Here is a 21,340-nt window from a genome sequence, read left to right as displayed (position 1 = left end):
TTCAGCTTTCTACAGTAGAAACTCAGTATTGCTTTAAAAAAATCTGGGATAGAAGTACATTTTCCATTTTCTGTTTCTCATACCTCTAGTTTATTACATCCCTGCTGTGATATTTAAATGAGATTTAGCCTTACAGGCATTTTTAAGAGATATTAGAATTGACAGGGTGTTAAAAGGTACTTGCCACTGGTAGTGTGAAAAAAGAAAAGTAATTCTATTAGCTGAATTACCATTATTTTATTGATCCAATCTAAATACAGTCATAACCCTTCACATCAGAAGCTTTGTATTGCAAGGAAATACACTGCTATTACTGTATGAAGTTGCTCAAGTGATTCAAACTAACAGACCCTGTGATGCAGCCAAGAAACCCTCAACAGGGTGGCTATATATTATTACCTGCTGATAAAACAATGTCCCACAACATAAACATGTTTGTCATGGAAAAAAGAAATAAAACAGAAATAAACTAAGATCATAGCTCTGTTTTCCTGCAACAATTAATATTTGTATGGAATATGGGCACCATCATTACAATATACTATTACATACCTATCATCTGAGAAAAAATAATCAAAGTATTACAAGCATAACACACACTTAGGACAACTGCATACTGCAGTGCAGTTTCAGGTCACTATCCCTAATGGTAGGTAAAGACACTCAAGAGGAAACGGCTCAACTGGTATACTGGGGAACACTGGTTGCCCTTCAAAAGACTCTATTCTGAACATTAGGATTGTCAAATTACATGAGTGCAGCAGTGCTTACTACTTTATATTTCTGAGTACATTCCTGGTTCTATTTACATGATATACATCATAATAGTCCTATAAATTCTTGCGTTTTGTGGTTAAAATTACCCTGTCATTAAAACTAAAAGAAGACTGTGAATACCTACTTTTGTAGTTGCACATATCACCAAAACACTCCGTTTATGAGAAATCCTCCTGTGAATTCTGCAGAGCACACAGCATTTATGGGAGAATTCTACTGTGACCATGCACTTAGTTTGTTTCCCTGCAAACTTTGGAGGAGGATTTTTCATAAACAGAGCAATATTCTGCAGTTATCCAACCCCTTTTAGCAGGACATACCACCTAGCACTTTTCAGGAACCAGTCAGCTGCTTTTTGGTGGAAACTGAAAAAATGGGTCACAAAATGGGGCCTGCTACCTGCCTACAACTTCTTCCCACCCAGCTTAAAAAAAAATACAGTTTCTGGGGAAAATACTGTTCTGGTGACACCAGACATTGGAAAGTTGGGTATTCAGTTTCTTTACCAGCTGTTTGCCTGGAGCTGTTTTAATGACAGGGTCTCTTTAAGAATGAATTGTCCAAGTACTTGTCAACATAAAGTCCAGCCTGCCTCATATCATAGACAAGCAGGACATATGCTACAGCACAAGCCCAGATTGACCTTTACACCTGAAGATACTATGATGCAATTAAAGTTTACAACATAAGCACTTCGATCCTTTAAGGCCTTGCGCTTACACAATATGCAGTAAAGTGTGGTTTGCTACATTTCAAGTGTGTAATATGAAAGGACATCAGGCATTGCATATGGAGCAAACTTATTTCCACTTATGCATTCTGCTGTAGTGCATTGGAGGCAAACAGTTTGTCAATTAACTGAATTATCACTTTATGTTTGCCCCATTGGAAAGTGACAGTGCCGACACACACTAAGCAGGCACGGTCCACAAATGTCTGCAAGACAGTCCAGAGGATTTATATGCTGAGGAAGTGCATGTATATGAGAAGTACCTGACAAAGGCTGTGGAAGATCAACTAGGGACATGCGAAAGGATTAAAAAAAAAAAAAAATAGCAATGTGCTTTAACAAATCATACACATACATGAGGCACTGCTGCTTTATTTAAAAGTAACATAGAAAGCAGTAAAGCCACCACATTCTAATTATAGTGCACAATATTCATTCAAGTAACTCAGTCTTGAGATTCTTCATAGTGGGCATAGCCGCTGGCATATGTCCTGCCCAAGTTTAAGTGGCTAAATAGGTCTGTGGCCTCCGTATCAGAGTCCTTTTCTCCTTCCTCGTCACCCTCCTCGTCTTCATCATCATCGTCGTCATCATCCTCTTCTTCCTCTTCCTCATCGTAGTAAGAACTGGTGCCACCAGATGCCAGATTCTTCCAATAGCTGTCATACCCAGAAGCTCCATTGTCATCATCATCATCTGCTCCACTCTGCCTGCCAAACTTGAGTGTTCGTGCTGTAAACAACATAGGAATAGTTTAAAAGTGCATCCCATGTTCCCAGTCTGACTGCACTGCCTCTAGAATTAGGAGCAAGCTCTAAAATCTATAAATGCTTACTACTGTACGTCTTGCCCTCAGCCTATCTACACATCTGCTCATTTTTACAGCAAGCTACATAAAATATACAGTGTTAATACCCAACTTCCTGCCCTTAACCCATCTATACATCTGCTCATATGAAGTAGAAGTCATATAAACTATATGAGCTTACTACTACTGTACATGCTATATTTCATCTACCACATATTTCAGTTAATGATCCATAAATAACCCTACTACCATACTTCCTGCTCTCACCTTATGTATACATCTGCTAATTTTTCAGTGCTAGCTCCATGAACTATACAGGCTTACTACTGTACGTCTTGTCCTCTGCTTACCTATACATCTGATCATTTCCAGTGCAAGCCTAAATATACAAGCATACTACTGCACACTCTACACAGCCTAGATATACATCCATTATTTAGCAGTACAGGCTCAACTAAAATATATACAGGTTTTTACTAAAAGGCTTCTAAAAGATGCAACAAAAGTTATGTCTTTTCCTAACTAAAATAAAGCAAGGTACTTTTAAAGGATTTAATGAACATTAAAATGCTAAAGCTAGGTGAAGTAAAAAGCAAAGAAAAAGAGACAAATCACTTACTAGACATGCTAAGGTTCTTGGTTTGCTGCGTTTCATGGCCACACTTTGGGCAAGGAGGCTCCTTGCCTTTCTCAGTCTTGAAAACTTTGCTCCGAGCATGATCATCACAGAAGCATGCCTGTTTAAATTTAACCAAAACATTATTTGAAAAACAATGTCACTGCAGGCAAAAAAAATTAACATTAACAGAAAAACTGTCCATAATCCAGATAATTTAAATTAGCTTAACAGGAAAGGCCCAGGACAAGAAATTTCACCTCTGTCTGGAAATAACTTTTAAGACAACTGAAAATATACATCAACATGTCAGTAATGTAATTATTTTTGTCATAATTACCTTGCAGCGCAGGCATGAATGTTGCCCTAAACGATTGCAGGAGGCACCTTTTTGAAAGAAAAAAATCTGGTTTTATCAACAAAAGAAAAGCATCACCCACTATCTGACCGAAGCTGACTGTACAAAGACATTTGGCAGGCATAAAAAAAACATTTTACATTCTGGCTAAAAAAAGAGACATTATGAGCTCAGATCCAACAGTCTGCATGCATCCTTCTTTCTACCAAACATATACCCTGCTCTCCCAGTAAAAAACTAAATCATACCCTAGTTGATGGAAAGGGTGTAACCAGTGCTTAACCCCCTGCATCCTGCTAGATCAACCTTCCAACAGTTTCCTTTTGTTAAGGTTAAAAATAAGTGTGAATTAATAAACTGAAATTAATAAAAAAAGTAATTTTAAATATTTCCTATTTATCATAAAAGTCAATCACACAGTGGACAAATATAAAGTCTCATATTAAATAGACGTTTAGGCTGCCAAGTAACTGACTATGATAAATAATTAGAATGGAGACAACAAAAAAGTGAGAAAGTCAAGACAACATGACCCATAAGTAATCATACATGTTTTTTAAAAGGGAAAATACACAACTAGTGCAAAAACATACCGAACACAGAAGCTTTTATAAGCATGTAGCTAAGTTTATGGTCAAATTACAATGTAATGAGAATAACGTCACCAAAAAAGAAAGGTGAAGAGAGGTGTAGTAGCAACATTTTATGGGATGACATGAAATTTTGGCTAATGACCAACCATTTATAATCATTAATTTGTATAAAAATGGAGTGAATCCTGCAATAAATCAGAACAGAATTAAGAAAGTTATGATTTTAATCTGAGTGTATATTTTTCAAGTAGTTAATATCTTTTAATTTCCATGATAAATGATTTTAGCCTGGACACCTCTAAAAAAGGCTACCAATTGGAAAGCATATAAAAACCCAGCCACTATTCTACTTTGGACCAAAAAAAACTGTTTTATGCACTACCAAACGAAGTCTAAGAAAAAGATCTGTGGGCAGGGTGATAGGTGCTTAACGATTGGGGGAGGAGGGCTGAGCCATATTATTCAGTCTTACAGAAGAGCTACTGTAGCACAAACTGCTAAAAAACACTTAACTCTGGCCACTAAAAAGTGTGACAGGACACACCGTGCATTGCAGCTTGCAGACACAGTGTCCACCTTGATCCCAGTCAGCCATAGAAAATATCTACAATAGTAATGTGAGCTTCAGAACTGGACCATGAACCCATGGAAGGTGTTTTCTTTTTGATCATGTGGATGGTAAGTGATATAGCAGAAGGGTGTAAAGAAATAAGACCAGCAAGAGCAGTGGGAAGTACACAAGAGTACACAAGATATACAGTGGTAGTACAAGATATACTCAGGGGTCTTGTGAAATCAAAATCTACAACAGATCACAGCTGCCTTGGTCAAAATAAATAAAAATGGCAAGCAGGCAGGCAGGATATTTAGTGCAGAATAGACAGGCAATGTCCCTTCTGCAATAAAAACAAACTTATCTGTTTGTTTGGAATCTTTCCTGTACCTACGCATCTCCGTGTAAAATCCTGGCATATTCCCTGATTGCTGGGAAGGAATTAACTGCTGTACACATGTGGGAGTTACATAATTTCAGCCTGGCCAATCAAGATCCTGAATCTGCAAGAGGACTGGGTTAAAACCTGTTCCTTTTGGAATAAAAACTTGCCTGCTTGCATTTTCTTAACTTTAATTCTGCTTTAAAAAAGCAGCTTAGCATAGAGTTCTCTGCCTGGCAGGGTTACAAAGAGAAAAACAGTAAGGCAATATTTTGCAATTCCGAGTCACCCTAATTTATTCTAATCATTTTCTCATTAATTACAACTGGTCTTAAAGATATTTCCTGAGAGTGACTTACATTTAAAGGTTTCTGCCTCCAAAACTTGGCAGCTTGCCTGGTGTTCAAACTGGTCATCTTCACACAAGAAGTTGTAACAGAAGGAGCAACTGAATATCCTGCCACCTGTATACCAAAAGAAAATTACAATACAGAAGTTCCAAAAAGTATTATTAACATAGCAAATAAGGCATATTTTCAGTCAGTCAATTCAGTTTTGTCCCTGTACTCATTATTTCATGTTGGGTGTTTCAGATAATAAAAATGGCTATTGTATTGCTGACAGTATGTTTCTTGGCAACTGATAGGCATTGTTGAAATAAAATAAATGTTTATACTAAAAACGCATCTAAACAACAGACTCTTTTCTTTCATTATAACACAAACTGACAAGGCAAGTATAACTGGAACATGTAGAAATATGTGGAAAATATGCATGCATTATACAGCCACAAACATTTTAGTCCGATTTTGTACACAACGGTAACTCGTTCAGTACACAAAACAAAAGAGTGAAGAATCCAGAGCAAGCATTCATAAAGTGTGCATGTGCTGTGTTCATGAAGAGCAAAGCTAAGCAACAGTTGAAACTGAATGCTCCAATTCCAATCTGCACACTCACCATCCCTTCACTCCAAGGTCACTCTGCTTGGCCACTGGAAGCCAGAGACTTGCCTGGTACACTTAGATTTGGAGAAGAATGCAGATCATTTCTCTTCCTGCTTCAGCACCTAATGCTGTTTCTCTTGGGGCTAGAAGAGTCTTTAGCCCTGTGTAAGTTTTATGGTTAAAACCTGGAGCTTACATAGGGCTTCCGCTCTTACTTGCAGTGGTTGTATGAAATGTCAAACGTAAGCAACAGAATATATACAAATTTTCCTGCTTCTCCAAAGCAAATGTTTACAGGTAAGCACATACATACATGGGAACCATTTTACCTGCCAAAAGCTCTAATTGGCAGCCAGTTTTATAATCCCACCATTTTTCCCAGACGTTTGTTTCGGAACACCTTCCACAACCAAAGAACCTTCTACTTGCTATTCACTCCCCTTTAATTTGCCACATTGGTGTACATAACTTATTACTCACTGAGGATCCCTGAGTTGTTTTTATTCTTTTTGACAAACTTGATAATTCCTAGAACTAAGACTGAATGGCACATAATGATGTTTGAGCACCATGAAGTTCTGAACTAAAAGGTGAGCCCAGGCTGTGCAATGACACTGCCAGAGGGGCCATAAATAAACCTACTAGAACGAGAACTTCTATTGGTAGTGAGGTCAGCTGCAAATTGAAGTTCTTCTCTTTATAATATTTTTTTTTCATTTTTTTATTTTATAAAATTTATATTATGGCCAAAGGTGAAAATTAAAACTGTAAAAAAGGAAACAAAAAAGCAATTCTCCTAAAGCTTCCATGAAAGCCATGTACAATATTTCTGCTTTTCTAAGTAAAATTGTTTTTTTTTTTCTGTACTGCTGGAACATTTTTTGGCAGTAAAAAAAAAAAAGAGCTGACTGGCACCTGAAGAACAAGACAATTCACAAAACAATCATTTAGTGTTAAAGAAAACATTGGTGCTGGAAGATATCTATAGTGTGTGTTGTTTTCCACCTGCCCTATATGTAGCAAACAATTTGTTACATTTTATTGTGCAGCATTCAATTAAAAAAAACAGCAAGAAGAATCCATGGAGACTTGAATTTCATGCACTTATGAAAACTGTTTTAATGTTTTCACTTCCTCAATGGAAAATTAAAAAACAATCTGTAGAAAAAAATGGTTTTTGGAAAATTCAGTGCAGAACTGTAATGGGAATGCACCCTTAATGAGCAGAAAGCAAAACAAATTGTTCATCCTGACCAATAAATCTGATTTCTGCCACGTGGACATACTTGTCCGTTCTTTATCCATTTACATGGCAACTTGAAAATATTTAGTGACATGTTTACGAACATACTCCAACATCCGCTTTAAAAGCCTTAACAGCCTAAACAGAGCAAAATAAGCAGTGGTACAATTTAGAGAGAATTTGTTTTTCTTACCCAATTGTACAATATTAATTTTAAAAATGACACAAAATGGCATTTTGTTACAGAAAGTGATAGAAATGCCATAAATTATTGAGTGGTCACAGGATGTTTTAGTGACAACTGGGAATATCTGCTATCTTTGAAGAGATTACTTCTTATGTCCCATTGAGTTTCTAGGTAGTGACATACCTTCCCTAGAGGACAGAGGCAGAGACCAAAAAGACTGGTATGGATCTTAACCATTTCCTGCTCTATCCAAAATGAAGATAAATAAAAATGGTTTTACATAAATTTTAAAACCACTTATATTCTATTGAATACAGCATTAGTAACACACAGTACACCCAATGTCATGTAAACAAGAAATAGTAAATCTTCTATATATCTGATTTGAACCATGTGTTCCGCTTGCACTTAGAAGCAATTCTGTCAAAAAGCAGAATATACATTAATAATGATATACTTAAGATACTTCAAATACCACATTACTGTTCTGACATATCATTTGAGTAAAATATAATTAAAAAGAGTGACTTGATAATACATTGCTTTGCATGTAATTAAACAATGATTGTCGAATAAAATGTACACACCATGATCCCAGACTGCTCTTTCACATTCAATACATTCAGCAGAGGTCAGGGGGCAGCTGCAGGCATGTACACTTAGGCACTTCCTGCCATGGCACACCCAGGCTTCACAGAAATCACAGATTGCACCCTGGAAGAAGATAAAAAAAAGATACAGAACAGATAAAATTTATGTATACCAGTGTCCTGCACAGTTAACAAGTAAATTTAATCTGTGAAATTAATTTTATATTACCCCCAAAACACCAATATACAGTTACACTGGTCTGGGTACTAGGGTTTCTTCTGAGGTTGCTGGAGGTTCCTTGAGCAATAAGCAATTTGTGCCTCTCAGGTCAGTTTACCTGACACTAATGATCTTTCTGGCTATCAGTAAGGGAAGAATGTCATCCTTACAGATAGCCAAGAACATTGGTGTTTCCTAAAACTGACCTGAGAGGCACAAACTGGCCAGCAATGTAAGAGGCATTATTTCTACTGACTACCACACTAATGTGAGCTGTATGTAGATATAGTATTTATAGCATAAAGTAATGACAATGCTGATATTAGATACCTAACCTGCAACATTTTTTCATCCCTATGTAGTGTCACTGGGCACAACCTACACGAGAGTGACGACTCTGCTGTGAATGCAGGAGTAGCACAACACCGCTGTCACACCATCACAGAAAGCTGTATTAGGTGGTCTTCCAAGGCATGATCAACAATTATTACTGGAACTTTGCAGAGATACTAAAGAAGTCTGTAAGGGCAGATGGAATAGAGGCACAGCAGTCCTACTTTGTTTTAATGGGAGACCCCAGTTCTTTAATTTGATCTTTATCTAATCCAATGCAGAGAGCGCTAACAAATGTGCAACAATGCATCATGGTATAATTGCACCCTCTTGTCACGTGTCTCACAATGATCTGAATTTAGAACTTAAAAAAAAAAGTAGCAGCCATGGAGATTAATGAAGCATAGATGATATAAATATGATGAATACCGGTATGAAAATTAAAGACACTTGGCAGACAAGTTATATCCCTTAGGTTAGTGGAAATACAAAATGTCTCTGTAATGAACACGTTCACCGCAAACTAATGAGTTTCTGACATTTGGCTTACTCCATTGTTATTTTGGTTTCCTAATCACAGCTTTCTTTTGTCAAGACAAATATAGAATCCACAGACACCTCATAGGGTGATGTGTTACAAAATAAGATCACCTCATGTAAACTATATCCTTAGAAGCAGCTTCTGACACCAGAATGTCTGGCATGTACGGTCACTGCAGTACACAATGCTCAAATGTCTTTTCATTTAAAAGAGAATATACATTTTCTTTGATTCATAAGGTTAAACCTATAAATGTTTATTGATGAGCTTTGGCAATGATGTGTGCTAAAATCATATGTAATAAACATCCTAAATGTTAAAAGGTTGTAATAGACATCCAATATACATAGATCTATATACACTGAACAGAGCAGATATATTACAGCCTGCCGAAAAGTCATTGTACTTATTGCACCACCTTGTGGTGGAAGTGCACAACAGCAACTTCAAGTATATGTCTAGGCAAAATTCAAGCATATTAATATTATCATTATTATTATTATTATTATTATTATTAATAATACTAATAAACAGGATTTATAAAGCACCAACATATTATGCAGTGCTGTACATTAAATAGGGGTTGCAAATGACAGACAAATAAAGACAGTGACACAGGAGGAGGAAAAGACCCTGCCCCGAACAGCTTACAATCTAGGGGGACACAACCTGGCAAAACATGAAAATTTACCAATGTTTTATCCCAATAAAGACTCTGCAAGTACAAAATAATCCCCTTTGATCTGCCACAAAAAGAATTGGATTGTAGGTCCTATTGAGTGCTAACAAGACACAGTATTTACTTGGAGCAGTGGCAGCCATTCCCAGTATATTTTGCTTAACTATTCAACCACTTTAACTCTTGGATCTCCACAACATAAAGACAAATAATCTATCTGTCTGAGAGAACACAGAAATGTACAGACGATACAGAAACATTACAGGGCAGGGTTTCTCAACCAGGGTTCCTTGAGCAATTAGCAATTTGCACTGGCCAGCAATGCAAGAGGCATACTTCACGTTGACCACCATACTGTGTGCTGTGATATAGTAATTATTAGAGGGGTTTCCTGTGACCTGAAAGTTATTTCAAGGGCTCCCGTGTTAAAAAGGTAGAAGAAATCTGCTCTAAGGAGTCCATTTACAAAGACAAGCATCAAATATTCACTAAACATTCTCTGTTGGAGAATCTTCCAAGTTAATATGTTTTCAATGGCAGTGATGGATTACCAACCACACAAAGTTTAGTGAACGTCAAATCCACTGCTTTATAAAAAGCCATCTAAGTGTCTAAAAACATTACCAGCATTTTTTTAATTTATCAACCAGATATAACAGAATGCAGTTTTATAATAGAGTTTCCATGTACTTTAATTAGCATGACACTTATGTGCTTTAATAATAATGACACTTACCACCATAGCCATGCCAGTGCTATAAACACTGGGATGTTTAATTACACAGTCGGAGGATTTCATCATGCATTTGGTCTTTCCTATAAGAGATGAATATATTTATGACTACGTCTCTATTATCAAAGCTAAAATACAGAATTGAAGAAATCTTTGCCAACAGATACAAAAAAATCTAATTGAAACAGAACATAAACTCTAAATTTTGCATAGGTGAAATAGGATTCATTGAACCACATTACACTGGATCTGAGTAATGAGGACTAGTGAAAGCCAGATACACTGATACGCTACAAAACTGATTTCTTCAACTTTGTCCCTCAACAAATATGAAATTTCATAATGAGGTAATTTGATACACAGCTTGAACTCTCAGAAAACACCACTGAATTGGCTTTCAGGAAAGGAAACCATTTTAATAAAGGCTTCTTTGTGAGGAATATTTAAATGTCAGCTGACTAAATTATTGAAATTCCTATTAAAAAAAAAATTAGATGCGTATCCTAAGCAGGAGTGCATTGAAAATATATTCGGTATTTAAGAAATGCATATATTTTTTTTTTTTTCTAGAGAGTTATTTCAAGGTTCCTTTTGCTTCCTTTCTCACCCAGTAGATAAATCCTCTGACATAGTCCTGGCCAGCTCCTCTTCATACTGCACATGAACACCATAGCCTAATGTATTCCCCTGGGTAAACTGTATATCAAGACACTGAATGCCATGAGTACAGCTCCCTATAACAAGAAATGGGCTGTGACACATATGTGCAATATAAAGGGAACTTTGGGACCATGGTAATGGAAGAATTGCAGAATCAGTAGGTATTATACTGAGTGGAATACACTAAGGTAGGTGGGGATATAATAAAGGACAGCATCAGTAAAGGCTACATTTTGTATTTTATACTGCAAAGATGAGGTTATTAGCAGGTGAGTTTTCATGGTTGAAATAAGGAAAGCAAGAGGCATTTCAAAGCATACAGAGACAACAGGAATGTATACCTGTGCACAGACAGGGTACCAAAACTTCCCACTGGAAGATTTCTTATTACTTGCAGCTCTGATGGCAACTCAAAGTTTTGGTTTCCCATCACCTTCTGCTCCAGTTAAAATGGCCAAGAGGCCGAACTGAAAAGATAAATCTCCCTGTTTTATAGAAACTGAAATAAATACCAGAAGGATGTTCTAACCTAATTATATTCAAACCTAAATATACATTTTACTAATATCTACATATGTTTCAAACTATCCTGCATTTAAAATGCTATGAGCAAATGCCCCAGCATATGATCAAAGCAAGGGAATTCTGAGCTGGCCTCCTACACCAAAAATCCCAATTAGAATGAGCAGCCAGCAATAATTTAAATAACCTGGAAAGAAACCTTTGTTTTATTGTTAGTCATTATGGCATTTAAGAAAAGAATGATGATGTAGTACTCACCGCAGTGGGCACACATTGGTAATTTCTGTACAGAACTGCAGAAATAGCAGAATGCCCGATTCTTCTGCCTTCTTCATTGGCCACATAAAAGAGAACAAATATAACCCAGCTTTAACATATTATCTACAAGCTGTTTGAAAAACAACAAGGGGAAAGAGATGGCTAATAAAAACATGAAACGTACCTTTGGCATTTGTCACATTCCTATAAAAAATAAAGAGAGAAGTATATCAGAACACAAAGTATTTACATGACAAGCTCCCGACAGTGTTTACTTAAGCTGCACTTTACGTTCTCGAAAAATAATGACTCCCGTGGTGAAGATTATCGTGGTCTAACATATACGCTTACCAGGCAAGTCTATGCCCCTGTCAGTGGAGGAAAATGTAAATGTGGACCAGCTCTTGGTAAATTATTCCTAGTCACACAGAGTTATATCTTTTTACACCTGCTTATAACAAGTACTCTGAGGACCCATGACACTTTACAGCAGTCAGGGGAGCAATAGGTATGACGACTGCAAAACATCAATTATATATTGTGGATGCTTCCTAAAGAAAAAAAAAAGACACTCTAACTTGGATCGATTCAGCCTGTCTAGAAAAAATAACTTGTTCTTTCTCTGTGGACTGCTGTTATTATTTTTCTAAATGCCAGTGTAGCAATTTTATTTATCAAGTGTTTTGTTTTCTTCTATAATGGTGGAATGATAGAACAAAGAAAAAAGTCAACCAAAGAAAGTCAATGACATCCTGAGGTCAGTTTAAAACAAAGCTGTTAACGTTGCCCTAAAACAAAAAACACCAGGAAGGTTTCACAAAAGAGACGTGCAATGAGTTTAGTTTGCTATAGTTCGAAGCAGGGAACTTCACAAGCCATTTACATGAGTTTTAAAATGAGTTTAAATGGGCTATTGCAAATCAAGTTCATCTTCCAAAGCTATCTGGGGCCCCAGAACCTTACTATTACCTTACCTTACTAAGAACTTACTATTCTTGTGGAGGATTTGCACTGCAAACTCACAGCCGTGATAATCCTTTTCACTCCACTGTTAATTCCTAACCAATTAAAGAGCAAAGAGTGTTTTGACGCTCTGTAAATTTGCTGGTGTGTCTGGGATGATTGTCCTGTTTCATGACAGAATTTTAGCCAAGCTTTTGTTGTCACACAGATGACCTCACATTCCACTCTAGAATATATTGGTATACAGAGGTATACACAATGACTACAAGGTGTTCCTGTCTTGTGGCTGCAAAACAAGCTGAAGTAATCACCTCTCTATCATTGTGCTTGACGGTTAGTATGAGGCATGATTTGTGATTAATATACCCTGGTTTTCACCTATATAGTGCTGCATATTTTGGCCAAACATCCACTTTGGTATCCTATGTGCAACATACCTAATTCCAGTAATCATGTGGTTTGTTCAGGTGCAGCTTTGCAAACCTAGGCCATTCTCTTTTTAGAGAGAAGAGTTTTTTTCCTGGCAACACTTCCAAACAAGCCATACCAGTTCAGTCTTTTTCAAACTCTACTTCCATGAACTGTACCTTTAACTCATTGTAGAGTCAGGTTGCTCCCCCAGCCATAGAGGAGCTATAGTATGTGTTACAGATACAGAACACATGTCACAGCTCCTCTAGGGCTGCGGGAGTAATCAGGGGAGCGGAGCTGTCAGCATAGCAGAGCTCCGCTGATTGCTCTGCTCCCTGATTGGCTGAGGAAAGGGAAATCCTGATGATCCTTGAGCTGTCATCAGGGTTTCCTATTTCTCAGCCAATCACAGAGCACTAGAGATGAATGGGCACAAGTCTCCCCATTCATGTCTAGTGCTGAATGCTTGAGAAACGTAAAACCTCAGCCAATCACAGAGCACTAGGGGTGAATGGAGAGGCTTGTCCTCATTTAACCCCTAGTGCCCTGCGATCCCTAACTGTCAGACGGAGTCCCAGGGCTGTGCTCATGTCATGATTGCAGCCATGGAAATCATCCTGTCATTTAGATAACTGTAAAAAAAAAAGTTTAGTTACACAAACACACACATACATTTAATAAAATAATTTACCATTAAAGCCTCGTCCAATTTTTTTACACATATTTTAACCCTTTCAGGGAAAGAGTAAGGGGTTTTACGTGCCCCTGTACTCATTCGCTGAAAGGGTTAAAAGTAAACCTTTTATAAACGCCTATGTAAAACCGTGGCAATTCACGGTAAACCGTGTCACAGGCGTTTAAAAAAGTTTTTTAGCGTTTTAAAGTTAAGCTTTAAAACGTTTGTTAAAGTGCATAAAAACATATATAAACGTGGTAGGAATGTTTATATGCGTTTTTAAAACCTGTTCATGTAGACCCAGCCTTTATGACCAAAATGTACCCATCTCCTGATGGCTACTTCCAGAATGATAATGTGCCATGTCACAAAGCTCAAATCATTCCACACTGGTTTCATGAACATGACAATGAGTTCATTGTACACATGGGGCGGAATGAAAGATTTGCATCATGTATGTACAACTGACAAATCTGCAGCAATTGTGTGACACCATTATATCAATATGGACCAAAATCCCTGTGGAAGGTTTCCATTCCTTGTTGAACTTATGCTATGAAGAAATTTACCAGGTCTGAAGGCAAAAGGGGCTTCAATATAGTAATAGCAAGGTGTACCTAATAAAGGGGCCAATTAGAATAAATCACTGCTGCTTTTTAAGCCAACCAAACCCAACCTTAATCAAAAGGCAAATTCTAATAGAAAATGGTTTGATAAATGAATACAAACAGTGTATAGAGGTAACATTGTGGACAGAATACCAATAATATGGACCAGTTGTGCTTGTACACTGCATTTCCTTTCATTTCTGAATTCAGACAGTGGAAGTTCAATCAGATGCAACACCCAGAGTAAGAGGAACCATGTCAGACATAATCCCTGCATTACAATGGAAAGTATGAGTCTACAAAAGAAGATAAATGGCTTGTAGTCACACAAGATAGACAATCATTGGAGAATCTGAGTGATTCAGAAAACCTGGAAAGGATCCTGTTCAGAACTGAAAACATTTGCCAACAGCAAATTATTTTTAAGGATACATTCCTGGTTTGCTGGATCACCCATGTTCTTCCATGATAGACTGCCTTGTTCAGTCTTGGATAGTTTATAATAATAAATGAGGCCCAATGTAAGCAGTGTCCAACTGCTTGACCTCAATTTGTTAATAGAAAAAAAAGGCATTAAAGGTCATAGATACATCCAAGCGTAACTACAAAATAGGTTTTCAAAGGTAAGTTCCATAAGGTAACACTTACATTCGACATTAATCATCACAATTGTTTTAGGAATTTGCCTTTAGTTGGACTTTATTCATTTAAGTCATTAAACACAGAAGCTTACCATAGACGAATTACAAGGGTGTTTGGCAAGGTCTACAGTGCCTCGAGCAGCTCTCAGCTGTTTTTCCCTTTCTTTGCGGTTCTCTGCCTTCTTACGGGCGCCGGTCTTCTTTTTGGGCATTTTGTAAGATCTGTCTGTGGAAAAATTACTGTTAGTCTGGATTACTATGTTTGAATCAATGAGATTATCAGTAAATAAAATGATTTCCCTTTGGTTGTTAAACATATTAGGGATGTAGACACAGGCACACAGCTTAGATCTAATAAAAAAATCTAATAATGATCTAATACAGTTCCCACAACCAATGGCAATTTTGGCTTCTTTTAATAAAGTGAGTTCCTCAAACTCTAAAACTCCACTACAGTAATTCCAGGCAAAAAAATCCATCTTGTACAGCTCTTAAATTAGCAAAAAAAAAATTCCAACTGGTTGTATGGGTACAAATCACCAGTTAACACAAAACTAATCCCTGTGTCACAACTGTCCCCACATCACATCATATATGTGATATGAATATGCTGCACTTATGTGGGGAAACCTATAATGCAGGGTTTAGTTCCACTTTAAGGATCACTTTGTAGTTTTCAGAATAAAAAAAAAAAAAGTTAAAGCTAAATTGTAGGCAGATACATTTTTTTTATTTATAAAAGATTTTAATTCCATTTTAAACTTCTTTATGTAATTGTAATTAATGTAGGTAACTAAAATTGACTTGATAACCCTCTCAGTGTCACTGCACAGCAGGACTGAGCGAGGGGACAAGTTTTACCCATGCAGGTCAATGAACATAATTAAGAGTTCGATTAAATCCTGTAAATTGCAACATCGGTAATTTTGCTGCCAGTAGTTTTACCACAAAATCACTTCTTCAATAAGCAGCACCAGGACACAACAAAGTATGAAAGGAGTACAGCTATTGCCCGGGTTAAGGACATCTGACATATGGACGACTCCTAGATATGAAAGGGGCTTCCCTGCTCCCTCCTGTGCAGGACAGAGGCTTGATGGGGGAGGGGTGGTTTTCATGATTTGCAGAGGAAATCTTTTGCCATACACAGCTAAAGTTGTGGGTGATCTTAAGAGCTGAGCCGATCTATAACATCTTGTAACTCTTTATGACCAAGACAAACTCTGCAGTTGTTTCCTTTTGTATATCAAAGTACAGCTTGCTCCAAGAGTAAATGAATGTCTTGGCTTCATAAAGATTTTTTTTTTTGCATTGTTTGTGATTAACTCACAGTGAGGATTTTATACAGTAACTGACACCAAGCTGCCTAATAATATGTTAGGACAAACATCTGTCCTAATTGCATTTATTAAAATAATGTACCTGTTTTAATTTACATACAAATTTACCTTGAGAACAAACCTACTGTCCCAATGTCGTATGTAACCTGGGAACTACCTATATTTCATTTAATTTACAATGCACAGTGCTTTACCAAACTGAAAATCAGTCAGGGTTTCCATCTATATTAAAGATTTGCATTTGAAGTAAAGTATGACTTTGGATGGGGCAAGGGGGGGAGGGAACATTTTAGATGAATAAGATGCTTTACCCCCTAATCATGAGTCACACTAAAAAAAAAAGCACTTGCCATGCTCCGTTGTTTTCCCCGGCATCCTGCGGGCCCCGCAGGTCCTGGGGACACATCCTCCTCTTCCTCCGATCCCAGCCGCAAACTGCAGAGACAATCTCAGGGGTTTCCCGGTGACATTGGTGCATGCGGGAGGAGCGGCGGGAAATTCAAATACTTTTGTATTGGATACAATACAAAATAGCTGTGTTGAGCCCAATACAAAGAAATCTTCATATTATATTATTAATATATATATATATATATATTATACATGCTTCTGTACAGTTATACTATATGTTTTTGATATTTGATAAGATTTTTGTGTTTTTTATTTAAAGTTTAATATATTTAATAAATATTGGGCATATTTCAGTGAGTTATGCCTAGAAATTATAAGCTTACAATGTAAAATAAATTTCTATGAAAAAAAAATGTAACGATTTTTGCATGGAAATACGGGCAGAATTAGAACGCTAGGGGGGTTAATAGAATATGTGATAAAGGTGGTGGTGAAATTAATTTTAGCTGAATAGGATGCTGAAAGAGAATGTAAGAAGAAAATAGGATCTGAAGATGGTGAAGAGTAGGAGTAGCTTGGAAAGGTGGTGGTGGTGAAGAAGTAGAGAATACAAACTGGAGATTGTGGCAGGGCAGTAAAAATGTGAGCTGAAGATAGAGGTGGTAAGTAAAAATGGATAAAATTAAACAAATCCTTCCTGAAAGTACAACAGTAAGGTAACGAAATGTATTACTTAATTGCACAGACATCCAGCATAGTACGGCCACCAAATTTGCCAGGAGTGTAAAGGAGAAAATGTTCTTATTACAGAATGTTGCCACATGCCCTACTGTCGGTCCCTTCCTCAGCAATTTTGGTGAGAAAAATATGTTATGTGGCATATCTTTACATTAATAATACCTGGCAAGTGGCTTTATAAGACTCCCAGAAATTTTAATGAAAATATATTTCTTAGGAGCTTACAATTCATGTGAAGAGTCAACAATGTAAATGTGTGAAACGTTAAAAATATCTTCACTTTGCAAATACCCTAATCCATCTTCCCTAGGCATTCTATTTCCTAAGCAGGAGAATTCTTTAATACTCAACATCTTTAAGGGACTGATAAGTAACGGAGATCACTACAGCTGTGAACTTTTTCCTTATCTAATGTACAGCACTGGATAACAAGTGTTTATTAAGAATAATACCATAGATTAAAATACATTACGTCACATATCTGTCCAGTATCCTGTGTGCCAACATACGATACCACAGCCAATTGGAGGCCTTTTTGCAAGCCAATCAAACAATAGTGGCTTTTTTTTTTTATAGATTGTCAGGATGTGTCAGTAGTTTATATTACCAACCTGGCACTGCTAAGTCAAAAAACAAACGCAGTGGCAACCCTGCATTGGCACTGTTTTTGAGTAAGAACACGTAAGACCTATACTTACCCAGTCTTCTACATCACTGGATGTGGCATCACTGCCCTCCCAGATACAGTCCTGTGGAACGCAGTGCAGACAAAATCTCCAGCATATTCTAGGAGTACGTATATGATTTTGTCTTCTTTGAGTTCTGCAGGAATCCTCAGGAAAGGTTAATGACGTCATCCTCGCCAAGCCATCACAGATGGAAGCCAGTTGTATAGTAAATATACACCTAATTTTTACCAGGCATGTTTTTTCACCTCCTAATAGAGGGTGATTAGGGAAGGGGAGAGAGCCCGGCCAGCATAATTTTTTTACTTGTACAGGTAGTCCGCAAGTTAAGGACATCCGACATACGGGAGACTCCTGGATACGAACGGGGCTTCCCTGCTTGTTTGTGTGCAGGACAGAGGCTTGATGGGGGAAGGGGCGGTAAGCATGACTTGAAGAAGTCGTATTTTGCTGTTCTACAACATCTTGTAACTTTTTTTTTTTTTTTTGCTTGTGATTAATTTAGAGTGAGGATTTTATACAGTAACAAATATCTCTTAACGTATTAATTACATTTTTTAAAATAATGTTCCTGTTCCGACTTACATACAACTTCAACTTAAGAACAAACCAACAGTCCCTATGTCATATGTAACCTGGGGACTACCTGTTTATAAAAGGATGGCTAACCCTGCTCATGCCTGGAATGTTTAAAAAAATAAACGAAAAAAATTGAGTGGATCAGGTGACATAAGAAGAAGGTGGCAGTGCCCAACGTCCAGTCCCGGACTGCAGAGGGATTATTATTATTATTATAAAACAGGATTTATATAGCGCCAACATATTACACAGCGCTGTACATTAAATAGGGATCAATGTAATTTTATTTTTACTGAATCTTGCGCTTTAAGGTGATCCTACCTAGTGTTGGTTACATAAACAACTGGATGGGATAGCAAAAAACTGGGGTCATTTCTGGATTCACCACCCAAAAATGAGTAAAAAACAAGTGTAATATCTAACTCCACAAAACATGTGTTCCCAGAGTTATTATACATTAATATAGATCTAAATCAGCAGTGGTACAATACCGCCTAAGATGGGTCATGTGACACAAAACAACCAATCATTACCGGCTGATAACAATGTATTTATCAGCACACAATAACAGAGACAAAACATTGGAGTGTCCGAGAATACCGAGGCCTGGCGGTGACTGGAATGACGCTAGAGGGGTCCATGAATGTATTATACTGACATACAGGACTCACACGTGTGACCAGCTAACCAAACTGAGCCGGACCATCCGGCACTATCACTGAATATCCCCGAGCGACAATCGTGACATACCTGAAGGCCCTATGTATTAATGTCAGAACCGGAAGCGCCACACTGCACAGAGTTGGCAGTCACCTGTGCAGAGACCCCGGAGGAACATACTCCCAGGTCACGCATTACGTCACTTTAGCACAATAAGCCAATAGCTGGACCGCTCTCAGTTTGCTCCGCCCAGTTTGGTATTCATGGATAACTCTGATAGGCTGCAATTTTTAGCCCCGTTCTTCCCAGCGATTCACGTGACCAGTTCGGGCACTAGGGTGCAGATATGTGCGTTCTTCGTGTCTCTGATGTGGCAGTCAGAAAAATGTCTCCCTGCAAACTGTGCTGATTTATTTTCACGTTTTAGTCCGCAGAATTCTGAATAATCTCCTTCTGATTTTAAAGAGGAAGTAAACTAAAAACTGCCAAAAAAAAACACCCTTAATCCGGCATGCAGTCCGAACCCTCCGGTGGTGTCTTGCATCTGATCCCGCGTCGTCCTGGATTCTGTCCAGGGCCAGCGCTCCGGACGCCGCCAGCTTCGTCGCTTTTTCCTGGTTCTTCATCCTACATTACCTGACAAAGGTGCGAGATTGGGTGACGTAGGATGAAAAAAAAAATTGCCGATCTCACTGTGCATGCGTCAGATTGGCAATGCACATGCGCAGAAGGAGCACCCAAGAGCCTTTTGGGATGCCTGACGTATGTATCCCAAATGATTCCCATTGATTCTCGAACGCCTAGGCTTTTAAAAAAAAGGGTTTTGCACCTAAAAAAAAAAAAATTTACATGTCTTGTGGTTGTCTACCCTTTTATGTAAAGTGAAATTTCTGAGTTTAGGTACACTTTAAGCTTCATTTTTATGTTTCCATTAAATGTCATCATTTTTTTTTATTAGAGTTAAAATAAAAAAGACAAACTTCAGTAATCAAGATCTTTTGTTAATTGTAGTTCATAGATATTGTAGGAAAAATGTGAAACATAACACTACAACAACAACTGGGCCCTAGAAGCTGATTGGTGCCCGGACTTGACTCTATGTTGCCTTCTGGAGTCACCAGTATGTGTAAATATGAAAAAACATAAAGAATAAAAACCATCATCAGAAAATCTGGATTTTGCTATTTTTCAGAATTACAATGTACAATATAAAGATTTTTTTTAAAGCATTGCCTTGTCTTTAGAACCCCCTACTCTCAGATAGAGCACAATTCATTTTTTCACAATTCATCAAGTTAAGAATAATGACAATCTAATAAAAATAGAAGGTATTACAAAGTGTGTAACACATAGTATGCAAATGCAGAATCTAAATAAACACAAGAAAAAAAAATACTTTACTTCCATCAACATTGTTGTCTATTGCATGCATGTCTGTGTAAACTGAAATAAATAGGATATACTAAACAGGAATTAATGTTAGGAATAAATATAACATTCCTAAAGTGGACCTATCACCACAATTGTTACTTTATATAAAAGGGTAGATAACCTATTTATATAACGTCAAAATGTATTTGTTTTTTTTGTTTTCTCTAAACAGCCTTTTTATCCTGAAAAGGAGAGCTGAGCCTCCTGGGACGTAGGTCACATATTCCTGGAGGCTTTGGGGTGGTTCTTTCTGCACATGCCTGATGTCGGGCATGTGCAGGAGGGGCTTTTTCTCGCAAAGAAAAAAAAAGTGCCAATCTCACATATGCCCTTTTTTTTACATTTACAGGTGTATTGGCCACCGGACCTCATGACTGAATACACTATAGCAAACTTGGTATGTCTGTAAGCCACTACGTCTTTACTAACTTCACAAATACTTTCTATCCGTTTCAGCCTTTTCTGCCCCTTCACACTCTTTTATTTATGTTTTCCTAGTGTCCTAGCAAAGATTTGTCCTAGCATT

General features: G+C 37.4%; 1 protein-coding gene across 3 annotated transcripts; it reads right to left on the bottom strand.

Annotated features, from left to right (window-relative positions):
* Nucleotides 1-1,863: 1,863 nt before the first annotated feature.
* ZNF330 (zinc finger protein 330) lies at nucleotides 1,864-19,598 on the bottom strand. 3 transcript variants are annotated; one of them, XM_072405859.1, is made up of 11 exons: nucleotides 19,474-19,553; nucleotides 16,716-16,903; nucleotides 15,122-15,251; nucleotides 11,915-11,934; nucleotides 11,731-11,801; nucleotides 10,294-10,373; nucleotides 7,782-7,908; nucleotides 5,177-5,281; nucleotides 3,272-3,318; nucleotides 2,935-3,052; nucleotides 1,864-2,239 (listed from the first exon to the last, which is right to left on the bottom strand). In XM_072405859.1, the coding sequence occupies exons 2-11, from the start codon at nucleotides 16,742-16,744 to the stop codon at nucleotides 1,953-1,955; spliced, it is 1,014 nt and encodes a 337-aa protein (XP_072261960.1). In that variant the 5' UTR covers nucleotides 16,745-16,903; nucleotides 19,474-19,553; the 3' UTR covers nucleotides 1,864-1,952. The 3 variants fall into 3 exon arrangements, with proteins under 3 accessions (XP_072261960.1, XP_072261961.1, XP_072261963.1); XM_072405860.1 differs by lacking the exon at nucleotides 16,716-16,903 and having other exon boundaries at nucleotides 15,122-15,255; nucleotides 19,474-19,598; XM_072405862.1 differs by lacking the exon at nucleotides 16,716-16,903 and having other exon boundaries at nucleotides 19,474-19,559.
* Nucleotides 19,599-21,340: the final 1,742 nt, after the last annotated feature.

This window comes from Pyxicephalus adspersus, chromosome 3, assembly GCF_032062135.1.
Source record: "Pyxicephalus adspersus chromosome 3, UCB_Pads_2.0, whole genome shotgun sequence".
In the NCBI taxonomy this organism is placed as follows: domain Eukaryota; kingdom Metazoa; phylum Chordata; class Amphibia; order Anura; family Pyxicephalidae; genus Pyxicephalus; species Pyxicephalus adspersus.
This window is presented reverse-complemented; position numbering and strand designations above follow the sequence as displayed.

Coding starts and splice junctions, on each gene's coding strand:
- ZNF330 (XM_072405859.1), bottom strand. CDS start 16,744: ATGCCGGGGAAAACAACGGAGCATGGCAA. Junction 5,282..7,781: donor AAGAGCAGTCTGGGATCATG/GTGTGTACATTT, acceptor TTTGGTATACAG/GTGGCAGGATATTCAGTTGC. Junction 3,053..3,271: donor ATTCATGCCTGCGCTGCAAG/GTAATTATGACA, acceptor AAATTTAAACAG/GCATGCTTCTGTGATGATCA.